Source organism: Budorcas taxicolor, chromosome 1 (assembly GCF_023091745.1).
Source record: "Budorcas taxicolor isolate Tak-1 chromosome 1, Takin1.1, whole genome shotgun sequence".
Lineage (NCBI taxonomy): Eukaryota > Metazoa > Chordata > Mammalia > Artiodactyla > Bovidae > Budorcas > Budorcas taxicolor.
The window spans coordinates 83,297,885-83,312,730 of NC_068910.1; the positions used below are offsets into that span (position 1 = coordinate 83,297,885).

Consider the following 14,846-nt stretch of genomic DNA (forward strand, 5'->3'; position numbering starts at 1 on the left):
CCAAAGGATTGGAGTTTCAGCTTCAACATTAAGTCCTTCCAGTGAACACTCAGGACTGATCTCCTTTACGATGGACTGGTTGGATCTCCTTGCAGTCCAAGGACTCTCAAGAGTCTTCTCCAACACCGCAGTTCAAAAGCATCGATTCTTCGGTGCTCAGCTTTCTTCACAGTCCAATTCTCACATTCATACATGAACACTAGAAAAACCATAGCCTTGACTAGACGGACCTTTTTTTGGCAAAGTAATGTCTCAGCTTTTGAATATGCTGTCTAGGTTGGTCATAACTTTCCATCCAAGGAGAAAGCATCTTTTAATTTCATGGTTGAAATCACCATCTACAGTGATTTTGAGCCCCAGAAAATAAAATCTGTCACTGTTTCCACTGTTTCCCCATTTTTGCCATGAAGTGATGTGACCAGATGCAATGATCTTTGTATTTTGAGTGTTCAGGTTTAAGCCAACTTTTTCAGTCTCCTCTTCCACTTTCATCAAGAGGCTCTTTATTTCCTTTTCATTTTCTGTCATAAAGGCGGTGTCATCTGCATATCTGAGGTTTATCATATTTCTCCTGGCAATCTTGACTCCAGCTTGTGCTTCATCCAGTCCAGGGTTTTTCATGAGGTACTCTGCATATAAGTTAAATAAGCAGGGTGACAATATATAGCCTTGAAGTACTTCTTTTCCTATTTGGAACGAGTCTGTTGTTCCATGTCCAGTTCTAACTATTGCTTCCTGACTGCATATAGGTTTCTCAAGAGGCAGGTCAGGTGGTCTGGTGTTCCCATTTCTTTCAGAATATTCCACATTTGTCGTTATCCACACAAAGGCTTTGACATAGTCAATAAAACAGAAATAGATGGTTTTTTTTTTTCTTTTCTGCAACTCTCTTTTTTTTTCAATGATCCAGCGGATGTTGGCAATTTGATCTCTGGTTCTTCTGCCTTTTCTAAAACCAGCTTGAACATCTGGAAACTCACAGTTCACATATTGTTGAAGCCTGGGATAGAGAATTTTGAGCATTGCTTTATTAGCTGTGAGATGAGTGCAATGGGGCAGTAGTTTGAGCATTCTTTGGCATTGCCTTTTGGAAATGAAAACTGACATTTTCCAGTCCTGTGGCCACTGCTGAGTTTTCCAAATTTGCTGGCATATTGAGTGCAGCACTTTCACAGCGTCATCTTTTAGAATTTGAAATAGCTCAACTGGAATTCCATTACTTCCTCTAGCTTTGTTCGTAGTGATACTTCCTAAGGCCCACTTGAGTTTGCATTCCAGGATGTCTGGCTCTAGGTGAGGGATCATACCATCGTGATCATCTGGGTCGTGAAGATTTTTTGTATAGTTCTTCTGTGTATTCTTGCCACCTCTTCTTAATATCTTCTGCGAGGTCCATACCATTTCTGTCCTTTATTGAGCCCATCTTTGCATGAAATGTTCCCTTGGTATCTCTATTTTTCCTGAAGAGATCTCTAGTCCTTCCCATTCTATTGTTTTCCTCTATTTCTTTGAGCTGATCACTGAGGAAGGCTTTCTTATCTTTTCTTGCTATTCTTTTGAACTCTGCATTCAAATGGGCTTATCTTTCCTTTTCTCCTGTGCTTTTCACTTCTCTTCTTTTCACAGCTATTTGTAAGACCTCCTCAGACAGCCATTTTGCTTTTTTGCATTTCTTTTTCTTGGGGATGATCTTGATCACTGTCTTCTGTACAATATCATGAACCTCCGTCCATAGTTCATCAGGCAGTCTATCTATCAGATCTAGTCCCTTAAATCTATTTCCCACTTCCACTGTATAATCGTAAGGGATTTGATTTAGGTCATACCTGAATGGTCTAGTGGTTTTCCCCACTTTCTTTAGTTTAAGTCTGAATTTGGTAATAAGGAGTTCATGATCTGAGCCACAGTCAGCTCCCGGTCTTGTTTTTGCTGACTGTATAGAGCTTCTACATTTTGGCTGCAAAGAATATAATCAATCTGATTTTGATGTTGACCATCTTATGATGTCCATGTGTAAAGTCTTCTCTTGTTTCATGGAAGAGGGTGTTTGCTATGATCAGTGCATTCTCTTAGCAAAACTCTATTAACCTTTGCCCTGCTTCATTCTGTACTCAAGGCCAAATTTTCCTGTTACTCCAGGTGTTTCTTGACTTCCTACTTTTACATTCCAGTCCTCTATAATGAAAATTATAGAAGATAATAAATATTCAGTTAATATTTTATTCAAAAATACATATATATATTTATGGATCTGCAAAGAAAGACATAAAAAAACAGCCTTTAGAGAATGCTGAAAGCAATTTCAAGTTTCCAGTCTCAGAAATTCATTTTTTCTGTGTGTGTACTTATTACTCTTTTCTTTATATCCTAAATGCTTAGCTGTTATTCCATTCCCAAAGGACTGTTAGACCTAAGGACTGTTATTATCATATTCTTAGTATTGGAAGTTATAGTTTAAGACTATGTTTTTAAAACTGAATCACACAAAAATGGAAATAGTATAGCTGAAGATATGTAATAAACATAATGGATCTTCTTGAGGCTCCTCTTGAATTGTCAACTTGTCCGATGACAAAAATAACCACAGTGTGGTGTGTGTGTATTAGTCATTCAATCATATCCAACTCTTTGCAATCCCATGGACATTAGCCTGCCAGGCTACTCTGTCCATTGGATTTCCGAGGCATGACTATTGGAGTGGGCTGCCACTTCCTTCTCAGGGTATCTTCCTGACCCAGGGATCAAACCCACGTCTACTGCATTGGTAGGCAGATTCTTTACTACTGAGGCATGAGGAAGTCCCTATTGAACCAATAGCCACAGTCAGATTCTACCAGAAGTCATTTTTCCCAAAAACTTTATTGCTATAGAAAAGAAAGCAAGAAACATAGGCAGATAGCTTTGAAGCAAAATTTCTTAAATATTCACATCCTTTAAACAACTAGACATTTATGGACTACAAAAAGTTTCAGTGTGGGAACCATTGGCTTGTGTGTGTGTGTGCTAGCTGCTCAATCATGTATAGCTCTTTGCGACCCCATCGACTGTAGACCAGCAGGCTCCTCTGCCCATGGAATGCTCCAGGCAAGAATACTGGAGTGACATGTATACCTGTGGCAGATTCATGTTGATGTACGGCAAAACTAATACAATACTGTAAAGTAATCAACCTCCAGTTAAAATAAATAAATTTATGTTAAAAAAAAGAGCAAATAGAAAAAAAAATTAATAGATATTTAAAGGTTCCTTTCTGGCTAGTTGAAGATGTGGGACAAACTTTTGTTTGTGTGTATGTGGGACAAATCTGTGTATGTGAGACAAACTTTTTAAAGTTAATTAAAGACAATTAACTTTAAAAAAAAAAAAGAATACTGGAGCGGGTTGCCATTCCCTTCTCCGGAAGATCTTCCCTACCATGGGATTGAACCCCAGTCTCCTGCATTGCAGGCAGATTAGTTACCATCTGAGCTACCAGAGAAGCCCAACCATTTAGACTACACAGCTGCATATGCTAGTAGAAGGAATCCAAATAACCAATGGAATTCTTCGTGAGAGAATACTGAAAGAATGACATACAGCTTTATCGGGAAAAAGAGTAAAATATAAGTGAAAGCTTATCCATGGCTTTCTTTCCATTAGATGTTATTGAAATTGTCATGCATGTATCACATTTTTTACTGATTTCTACACAATAAGCACAGAATTTTTGAGTAGTTTTGAAAGTATTTTTCTTTGGAACTCAGTAAGTAACAGTGATGCTTTGTCTTCAACTTGCAAACATAGTAACTTTCATAAACTTGAATCTGATACCCAGTTCAAACTGTTACACTAAAATTTAAGCTACTCTTTCCTACCCTATTTTATTATTCCTACTAAGAAACTTTTTAGATTGTTTTCCCCCTGCTGCTCACCCATGAAATTTTAATATCTCAGATATTGTCTATACCTGTACTGTATGAATATCTAAGAATTTTTCTTCTGCTTCTGATAAAAATTTTACCATTTATAGTTTTTTAGCAATTATAAAAACTAAGAATTTTTCTTCTGCCCCTGAAAAATTTTACCATTTATAATTTTTACCATCTAAGAGGCAATATTACCCCTTTTGAGAATGTATGTGCTAAAAGCAAATTTTTATAAAAAGAAAATATTATATAACAATACTTTTTTAAAAAATCACATGAGTACTTATTTCTCAAGCACTATATAAATTCGTGAGAATCAAAGATTTTGAAAGGTAATACCTTTTGTAGCTAGAATTAAGATAGAAAACTGACTAGATCAATATGGGCTTCCCTGGTGCCTCAGACAGTAAAGAATCTGCCTTCAATGTGGCAGACCTGGATTCGATCCCTGAGTTGGGAAGATCCCCTGGGGGAGGGCATGGCGACCCACTCCAGTATTCTTGCCTGTAGAATCCCATGGACAGAGAAGCGTGGCAACAGTCCATGGGGTTGCAAAGAGTTGGACACGACTGACCGGCTAAGCACAGCACACAAGATCAATATAGAATTCTGTAGAAACAATACTTAAGTTGCCTGGGATTTTTGTGAGGTCCTGCTACGTTGCTTCAGTCGTGTCCGACTCTGCGACCCCATAGACGGCAGCCCACCAGGCTCCGCCGTCACTGGGACTCTCCAGGCAAGAACACTGGAGTGGGTTGCCATTTCCTTCTCCAATGCATGAAAGTGAAAAGTGAAAGTGAAGTCACTCAGTCATGTCCTACTCTTAGCGACCCCATGGGCCGCAGCCTACTAGGCTCCTCTGTCCATGGGATTTTCCAGGCAAGAGTACTGGAATGGGGTGCCATTTGAGGTCCTACAGTTATGTAAATAAAAAGAGAAACAGATACCCTTATTTCTATTATTTTGATGAAGTTTCAGTTCAGTTCAGTTCAGTTCAGTTCATTTCAGCCGCTCAGTCGTGTTCGACTCTGCGACCCAATGAATCACAGCACGCCAGGCCTCCCTGTCCATCACCATCTCCCGGAGTTCATTCAAACTCAAATCCATCGAGTCAGTGATGCCATCTAGCCATCTCATCCTCTGTCGTCCCCTTCTCCTCCTGCCCCCAATCCCTCCCAGCATCAGAGTCTTTTCCAATGAGTCCTCTTCACATAAGGTAGCCAAAGTACTGGAGTTTCAGCCTTAGCATCATTCCTTCCAAAGAAATCCCAGGACTGATCTCCTTTAGGATAGACTGGTTGGATCTCCTTACAGTCCACCGGACTCTCAAGAATATTCTCCAACACCACAGTTCAAAAGCATCAATTAGCCCCTATTAGTATAGCATGGGAAATACTGATAGTATTAAAGTCATTTTTCGTTTCTTAACTTTTTAACATATACTTCTAATTTGAAACATTATTATAATAGAACAAGGGACATTTTATTTCAAATAAATTAATTTTAGGACTAATGCTTTCAGTTAACCTTAGGATCAGATGAATGGATAGATGAATGTTGAACACATCAATTGATAAGTGAATAGATACATATGTACATATAACATTCTTTCTTTTTTCTTTTCTTTTTTTTTTTAATAGCTTCTCTCTGGTCAAATAATCCTGGCATAATTCGGATTTTTTCCAATCAAGTTACTGCCACTTTTCTTATACAATCTGACGAAAGTGATTATATTGGTTTCAAAGTAACATACACTACATTTAACAGCAAAGAGCTTAATAGTAAGTACTGTTTATTCCTTAGCCTTTGAATCTTCAGGTGCTTTAATGCTATAATGAAATTTTGAAAGCAACAGAACCTAATATTTTAGAAAAGGATCATTATCTATTTCATTGTGCAAGTTCTTCAATGAGTATCTCTTACGAACACCTTTCTCCACTTGATACTTGGAAAGAAATGAGAATTTAGAAAATCACTCACATCTTTCAAAACAACGAAATAACCAACTTGAAAAAATATATAATTCAATAGAAAAATTAAATTAAACTTTTATACTGCAAGTATTCAAAGATTTAAAATTAGCATAAAACTAATTCTGAGAATGTTCCACATCAGTTCAATTTTGACCAGATTATTAAATTTAGTAAATAGATAAGGGGAGGAAAAATGGGGACAAAGTTTATGCAGGTAAGTCAACAGAGGTAAGCTATAAAATTTAAAGAACAATAAGAACAAAAGGCTTGTCTTGGCTAAAGCCGTAATGGGGCATACGAAACATATTAACACTGTTGGCAACAAAAGCTTTTTTTTTTTTTTTTTAACTAAATCAAATTAAACAGCCAGCATTAATTTTAAAAAATAATTCTGTGCATGCCACTTGATTATAAATGGTATGAGTATATATTTTTTTCAATTCAATCTATTATACTTAGTCATATCATTGACTCAATTTTAAGCAAATTTTTAATTTACAGATTATGAGAAAATCAACTGTAATTTTGAAGATGGCTTCTGTTTCTGGATCCAGGATCTAAATGATGACAACGAGTGGGAAAGGACTCAGGGAAGCACCTTTCCTCCGTCTACTGGACCAACTTTTGATCACACTTTTGGCAATGAGTCAGGTATCATTCATATTTAACTCAGAAACCAAGAAGAAAGTGCAGCATCCTGTTCCACAGTTCAAATTGAGCAGCATTAAATGCAGATTTTTTTTGATCATGAACTAATAAAATGAATTTAACTGAAAATGGTATCAATTAGGCAAGTAAAAGTATTTCAAGAAATGTGTTTTTTAGCTTATATATTCATGAAATGTTGAAAAGAACACAGAGGCCATTAGAGACAAAGAGACAGGTTGTCACCCTAGATTTGCCACTTATTATTAACTAAGTGGACTTGTGCGAGGTAATTAACTTTTCTGAACTTTGGTCTACTATGTCTTAATTTCACTTTCTCATTGTTCACTGCTAGTGTATAGAAATCCAGTTGATTTTGGATATTGACCTTGGGCCTTGCAGCTTTGCTGAAATTAGTTTTTTAAGACTTTTCAATAGATCAATATCATACCATCTTGAAATACAGATAACGAGGCAGGTTTACTTCTGATAAGCCTTCTTAGACTGTTCAGGCTGCTATAACTGAATTTTAGAGATTGATTTTCTTAAACAATCAATATTTATTTTTCACAATCTGAAGACAGGAAGTCCGAGGTCAGGGTGCCTGCATGGTGTGGTTCTGATGAGAGCCCTCCTTTTGGTTCACAGACACCAGCCTTCTTAGTATATCCTCATGTAGCAGAGAGAGAGAACATAGAGAGAGATCTCTCCTGTCTCTTCTTACAAGATCACTTATTCCATCATGAGTGCTCATCTTCATGAAGTGGTTACCCTCCAAAGGACCCATCTCTACTCTCATCACATTTGGGCTTATGGTTTCAGCATATCGGGGGCAGGAGGGAGACCACCATTCAGACCATAAGAGAAAAACTATGGAAGATCTGATTCTAAAGCATGGTCCTAGAGGATAAGATGGTTGGATGGCATCAGCGACTCAATGGACATGAGTTTGGGTAAACTCCGATAGTTGGTGATGGACAGGGAGACCTGGCCTGCTGCAGTCCATGGGGTAGCGAAGAGTAGGACACTACTGAGCGACTGAACTGAACTGAACTGAAGGGAAAGGTGATATTTTGTAAATATATTTGTCACATAAGTGAGATATTAGAACTGGATTTCAGGTGGAAACATTAACATTAAGATAATAAAATTTGACTGAGAAAACCAGAAATTATTGGGGATTATTAAGGAATAAGGAACTTCTAGTGAAAAGGCCAACTACATATACCTTGGATGCATGTACTCATAATATTTGTTATTGTTGTTCAATCGCTAAGTTGTGTCTGACTCCTTTCGACCCCATGGTCTGCAGCACACCAGCGTTCCCTGTCCTTCACTGTCTCCCAGAGTTTGCTGAGATTCATGTGCATTCAGTTGCTATCTAACTATCTCATCCTCTGTCACCCCTTTCTCCTTTTGCCTTTATTTTTTCCCAGCATCAGAGTCTTTTCCCAATGAGTCAGCTCTTCACATCAGGTGGCCAAAGTATCGGAACTTCAACTTCAGCATCAGTCTTTACGATGAATATTCAGGATTGATTTCCTTTAGGATTGACTGGTTTGATCTCCTTTCTGTCCAAGAGACTCTGAAGAGTCCTCCATCACCAAAATTTAAAACCATCAGTTTTTTGGTGCTCAGCTTTCTTTATCATCCAGCTCTCACAACCATACATGATGCAAAAAATCATAGCTTTGACTAAATGGACTTTTTCGGCAAAGTTATATCTCTACTTTTTAATATGCTGTCACGTTTTGTCATAGCTTTCCTTCCAAGGAGAAAATGTCTTTTAATTTCATGACTGTAATCACTGTCATCAGCAATTTTGAAGCCCAAGACAATAAAATCTGTCACTGCTTCCACTTTTTTCCCTGCCATTTGCCATGAAGTGATGGAACTGGATGCCATGATCTTATTAATAGTTTTCTGAATGTTGAGCTTTAACACAGCTTTTTTGTTTTCCTCTTTAACCCTCACCTAGAAATTTGTTATTTCCTCTTCACTTTTTTCCATTAGAATGATATTGTCTGCCTATCTGAGGTTATTAATATTTCTTCCAAGAGTCTGATTTCAGCTTGTGATTCATCCAGCCCATCATTTCAGTGATTTACTCTGCATATATGTTAAATAAGCAAGGTGACAATATACAGCCTTGTCATACTCCTTTCCCAATTTTGAACCAATCTGTTCCATGTCCTGTCTGTTGCTTCTTGACCTGCATACAGGTTTCTCAGGAGATAGGTAGGTGGTCTGGTATTCCCATTGCTTTAAGAATGTTCCAGTTTGTTGTGATCCATGCAGTCAAAGGCTTTAGCATTGTCAATGAAGTAGAAGTAGATCTAACTGCAAATCCAGATGTAATATGGATCTTACAAAGTAAAGTGAAAGTTGCTCAGTTATGTCCAAATCTTTGCAACCCCATGGAGTCCATGGAATTCTCCAGGCCAGAATACTGGATTGGGTACCCTTTCCCTTCTGCAGGGGATCTTCCCAACCCAAGGATAGAACCCAGGTCTCTGCTTTGCAGGTGGATTCTTTACCAGCTGAGCCACCAGGGAAGCTCAAGAATATGGGAGTGGGTAGCCTATCCCTTCTGCAGCAGATCTTCCAGACCCAGGAATCAAACCGGAGTCTCCTGCATTGCACGTGGATTCAATTCAAAAAAGCAATGCAGGTGCATTGCTTTTGATCTTACCAGCTGAGCTACCAGGGAAGCCTTTTAAAAATCAAAGAAAATTACAAAGAGGACAGAATAGAAATTCATGCTTTTAGATGATTTTCTTAGACAAAATCAATCCTATACTGTGTTTTACTACTGAGATTTCAATTCAATTCAAAAAACACATATTAAATGCTTCTTTTAACTAAACATGGTTCTAGGTGTTGAGGACATGGATCACACATCATAATTTCTACAAAGCCTTTCTGGAAATTCCAAGTTAAAATCTTCCTTTCCATTAAGCTTTAAAGCACCTCTTTTATTTTTCCTATCACATGACCTTATATCTGCTCATTTGTTTCTTTTCATCACAATGTTCTCTTCAGGAGCAAGAACCTTGTCTTTTTCATCTTTGAGACGCTAGTGCATTTTCAGTGCCAGAGTATAACATGTAAAATTATTTTTAGTTAATGAGTGAATGTCTACAGTTTTGACTCAATAAGTCATTTTTTAATAAGTGATTGACTACATGAAATTGCTTATAACATAAAAATAGCCTGAGCACATGTGCATTGTAATTTAATATTCCCTGGTGACTCAGACTGTCAACAATCGACCGGCAATGCAGAAGACCTGGGTTCGATCCCTGGGTTGGGAAGATTCCCTGGAAGAGGGCATGGCAACCCACTCCAGTATTCTTGCCTGGAGGATCCCCATGACAGAGGAGCCTGGCAGGCTACAATCCATGGGGTCGCAAAGAGTCGGACATGACTGAGCAACTAAGTATAGCAGCACATATTACATAGATCAATATCCATGTTTTAATAACCTGAAAATTAACTAGCTGATCTAATGTCAATTGCAAATTACACCTAGTAAGAGCACACCTTTTTTATAGTAGAAATGTATCTGAATAATCCTAGTTCCTTAGAAATGCAGCCCAGGATAACAAAATACAGTTCACACAAATTACAGTTCATGAAGTATTTCTTAACAAGAATGTGACTGCTTTTGATCTATTTCTCTAAGAAATCATTGAAACTCCCACTCCATGTATTCATTCACTCCTTTATTTAAGAAGTATTTTTTTGAGTCCAGGCCCTATTCAAGACCTCTGGATGTATCTGTGAATAAAAGAAACCAGATTTTCTTCTCTTACAGAACACATTTTATAGCAAAGAAAAACAGAAAATAAGCACTATGCATCACAAATCATTACATTTTCGGCATCTGTTTAATGTTAATGAGTACTTAGGGGAAAATACAGAGCTTGGTAAGGCCAATGGGGAGGGCAGATGTTGAGGTGTTTCTGCAAATTAAAATACAGTCATTAATTTAAGTCTCATCGAAACAATAAGTGACATTTGAATCAAAACTTTACGGGAAATACAGATTACTCCAAGCATAGGAAACACGCAGAGTAAAGGCTCTAAAAGACGCATGCCTGACCTGCATGAAGGAAAGCCAGGAAATCAGCATTGCTGAAACAGAATCAATAGGGCCAATAGGGTTCAGATAATAATGAATCTTCCATGGCTCTGCCCTTTTCCCCAGTGAAGTGAGGAGCCACTGACGTTTAAGTGTAGGAATGAGAAGATTCACTTTGATTGCTAGAATAGTTTATGGAAGGGCAAGAGAGTTGTCAAGGAAACCAGTGAAGAGTTATCACTTAATCCAGAAAAGAGGCCATGGGACTCACATGTGGTGATATGAGGTCAGATTCTGGATATAATCTAAAAGTAATGTTAATAGGATCCTGCTAAATTAGTTACCAGTGTGACCCTATGGATAAAAAAAATACATATATGCTTTGCATAGATGGCCAATCTCATTAGACTTACATGCTTAAAACTAAATATTATGACATGCATCATCTTATGCATAATTATTCTCCTTTGAATCAGTGATTTCCCACAGCCTGGTCCTCTAGGGATAAATTAGTAATCTGCACAGTTGAAGATTAACCCCCAGGTCATAATCACCCCCAACTCTCTAGAGAATCCTGCCCTAAAACAGTCAAATAATTTGACCACATTTTTTCCTTAACTATAATAATAAAAAAAAAAATTCTCTCTCACACTTGGAGTAGTTAGAGGGAAGTACAGAAAGCACCTATATCTATTGACTCTGACAGATAGCTTTTATGTAGTTGAAATCTTTGATGTTCAAATTATCATTTCCTCCTTTTATGTCATCATAATAAGAGAGAAAAATCATTCCACTGATATTTGAAGACTATAAGCACATTAGAGGAGAAAAATGATTTCAGCTTGCCAACAGATTAAATCACAAAAGAAATAAGATGAAACTGACCAAAGTGAGACAGGTTGAATGTCAGGTGGAGGTTTTAAATAGTCGGGTTGGAAATGCAGTCTCAGGAGAAGGTTGTGAAGCAGGAGTTATTTAAAATGAGATGAGTCAGAGCAGTTGAGAGCCCGCCAGAGGCAGCAGTGTAATGAGAACGGATGAGAGGCCTTAATAGGTCCTTCCCAAGTCTCATACCAGTGATTTCATAATCTAGCAGTCATTCCCCTCCAAGGGGTATTTTTCTTCCAGCTTGCTTTTTATGTGTCAGACATCCTGCCTCTGAGATGGAAGGGAATTAAGTCTTTCCTGCTGTTCCTCTTATCCATGCAGGATTTTTTTTTGTTCTTTACTTTCACTTTAAATGACAGGTAGGCCTAAATGAAACAGATAAACTTTGAATTAACATTGCTTTAGGGAAGAACAGCTAAACCCTTTAACTCTCTAAGTCTTTCTGAAGAAGTTTATCCTGGTGGAGCACCTGCTTTGAAATCTTTGTCAATGCTCCGTTTCTCTGTTCTTAGAAACAAAAGCAACTGGTGGAGACATTGGTGGTGATACAGGGCAGCAGCCTGGGGTGCTCAGCAGAGACCCATTTGTCCAGAACATTCAGGGATATGAGATGAGTAACATAAAAATTTCAGAAATGGAGGAGTCACAAAAGAGCTAGAAGAGATGAAGAAAGTATTTTTTGTTGGCCTTTCTCAATGAAGTCATAATCATTCCAACACTTGGGGGGTAGCTAGCACTGTATAGTAGTAAGGATCATTAAAATAGAGACCCTGAAGTCATAGCTAGGTTTACATTTGAGCTTTGCATTTAAATCTACTCTGTTAGATGACTCCTCATCATTAATGATCTCATCATCTATCTCAGTTTCCTCATTGGGAAAGTGGGTTGATGATAATAGAACCTGGCTTTGGAGGAATATTATGAACATTAACTTAATATGTTTTTAAAAATCTTAGGAAAATGCCTGACGTATGAAAAATGCTTTACACATATTAGGTATCATATATTTTCTTTGCATACCACAGAAACATTCAACAGAAACAAATTGGCTGTAATACTATTCTAAATATGATATCAGAGAGGAAAATAGTTATAGATTCAATTTTCAAAAGTATGTTAAGTCTTTGGGATATCTGCATTTTATTTAGCCTACAAACCTATTCTAAAATAAGAGTAATTTCAGTGTTTCAAAGTAAAATTGTCCTTATGTCCTTATCTTTCCTGTGATGTTGAATTTCAGAAAATAATGTTGCTCTTTAATATTGAGAGAATCTGGCTGAATTTGCACCGTTCTCAATCTGAAACTTTTGATATTTATCTACCAGATTCGTGTCTGACTCTTTGCGACCCCATGGACTGTAGCCTACCAGGCTCCTCTGTCCATGGGATTTTCCAAGCAATAGTACTGGAGTGGATTGCTATTTCCTTCTCCAGGATCTTCCCAACCCAGGGATTGAACCCGGGTCTCCCAGGTCGTAGACAGACACTTTACCATCTGAGCCATCAGGGAAGCTTCAGTTAATTTTATATCCACCCACAAACTCACAAAGTGATTCTTAGAATAGTGTTTTCTTTTTGAGATGGCCTTCCAGTTTTCCAGAAAGTTCTACCCTCTCTGCAATTTCTGCTGTCTCTACATCAACATCCAACACTACTCCCCTTTGAAAGAGAAGTAGTGCTACAACTTCTTTGGAGGCTGGAGTGTTTGAGGGGCAGAGGTTAGGTTCAGTTCATGAAGAAACAAGCAGAATAAAAGGATAGATGGACGTTGTAAGAGGAACCAAATGGCTCACAAAAACTCACGGAATGCTTAACTTACAAATTTTGAAGCTGACTCTGAGGTTAATTCCAAGAATTCTCAAAGATAGTTTAAACGAATTATCATTTAAGCTATAATTCCCCATAGGGTGTGGAAAATACCTATGTAATTATTTTAATTGTGTAGTAGTTTAATAAATTTAAAAATAAAAAGCCAAGTTAATGTAGCATGAATATATTGAATAATATTTAGCTAATCCACACAGAGAATTAAGAAAATGTACCAAATGTCTTTCTTTTATCCAAACTTCTAACAAGTTTTTAACATCACATATGAATATAAATTTAATACACGGTGGAATACTCTAAGTGACATCAGAAGTACAAGTGTAACTAAGAATTCAAGAGTCACATCTAGTTGGGAAGACCAAAAAGGATTTTCTGAAGATGTTAATTTGACTTAAATGACCTCTAAAATTAGTGACAGGTACAATTGTAAGGGAAACTCCAGTAGAAGAAATTGAACTTTCCCTTTGAATTTGTATTTAAGTACTTGCCTTAAGTGAGTTAGTCCATCAGCATATCTAAATATCTTCATGGTCCTATTGTCTCTAAAGGAGTGAATACTCAAAACATCTAATAAATTGGAACTAAAGTGGTATTTGCTCAAAGTAATAAGATGAAACAGTCATGTGAACTCTTAGTAACTTAGATTTTGTTATATCCTTAAGGATGTTCCAGTTCAAGGCTACTGGGAAGTCCAAAGTTGAGAATTGACTTTCTTAAATAGTAATTGATTATGGAAGTTGCCTTCTGGCTTGTAGTATAGCTCCTTTCCATTCTATCTAAACATGTTTCTTGATATTTTCATGTTAAAGTTGTGCTTTCCTGTTTATAAATTATATAGAAGGAAAGAACAACTGTCATTTCACACCAAAAAAAATTGCTAATATTTAAGTGAAGCAAAATGTTTTTGTTGTTTTTTACAGGATTTTACATTTCCACCCCAACTGGACCAGGAGGAAGACGAGAAAGAGTAGGACTTCTATCTCTCCCTTTAGATCCCACTCGCGAACAAGCCTGCCTTAGTTTCTGGTATGTTGTAGACACATGTTAAGTAACATCTTACTTAATGAGGGATGTTGCTTTTCTTACATTGCCAGGCTCAAATTTTACAAAGATGTTGCCCCAAGTTTTAATGCACTAGTCATTACTTTTCCCATTCATAAAGTAGCAAATACTGAAAACTTTCTTTTCTCTAGCAGCTCCTTCACCCAAGAGAAAAGAGGTGTTTGAATGAAGGATTTAGAAGAACCCTAATATATCTACATATATGTGAATATATATATATATTTTCTAATGTTGTAGGAATTGATTAATTTTTGCTTGTTTCCAAACTAGGTATTATATGTATGGTGAAAATGTTTACAAACTAAGCGTTAATATCAGCAGTGACCAAAACACAGAGAAGACAATTTTCCAAAAAGAAGGAAATTATGGACAAAATTGGAACTATGGACAAGTAACATTAAATGAAACAGTGGAATTTAAGGTGGGCAAAACAGTTTATAACCATGTATTTGTATTATAAAA

At 37.1% G+C, this 14,846-nt stretch overlaps 1 protein-coding gene across 1 annotated transcript in view; it reads left to right on the forward strand.

Annotated features, from left to right (window-relative positions):
- Positions 1 to 14,846, forward strand: part of TMPRSS15 (transmembrane serine protease 15) — a 155,042-nt gene that overhangs the window by 61,201 nt on the left and 78,995 nt on the right. The window contains exons 10-13 of the mRNA XM_052647612.1: positions 5,546 to 5,686; positions 6,380 to 6,529; positions 14,243 to 14,348; positions 14,655 to 14,805. Coding sequence (XP_052503572.1) covers positions 5,546 to 5,686; positions 6,380 to 6,529; positions 14,243 to 14,348; positions 14,655 to 14,805 — 548 coding nt within the window. The remainder of the gene's footprint in view (positions 1 to 5,545; positions 5,687 to 6,379; positions 6,530 to 14,242; positions 14,349 to 14,654; positions 14,806 to 14,846) is intronic.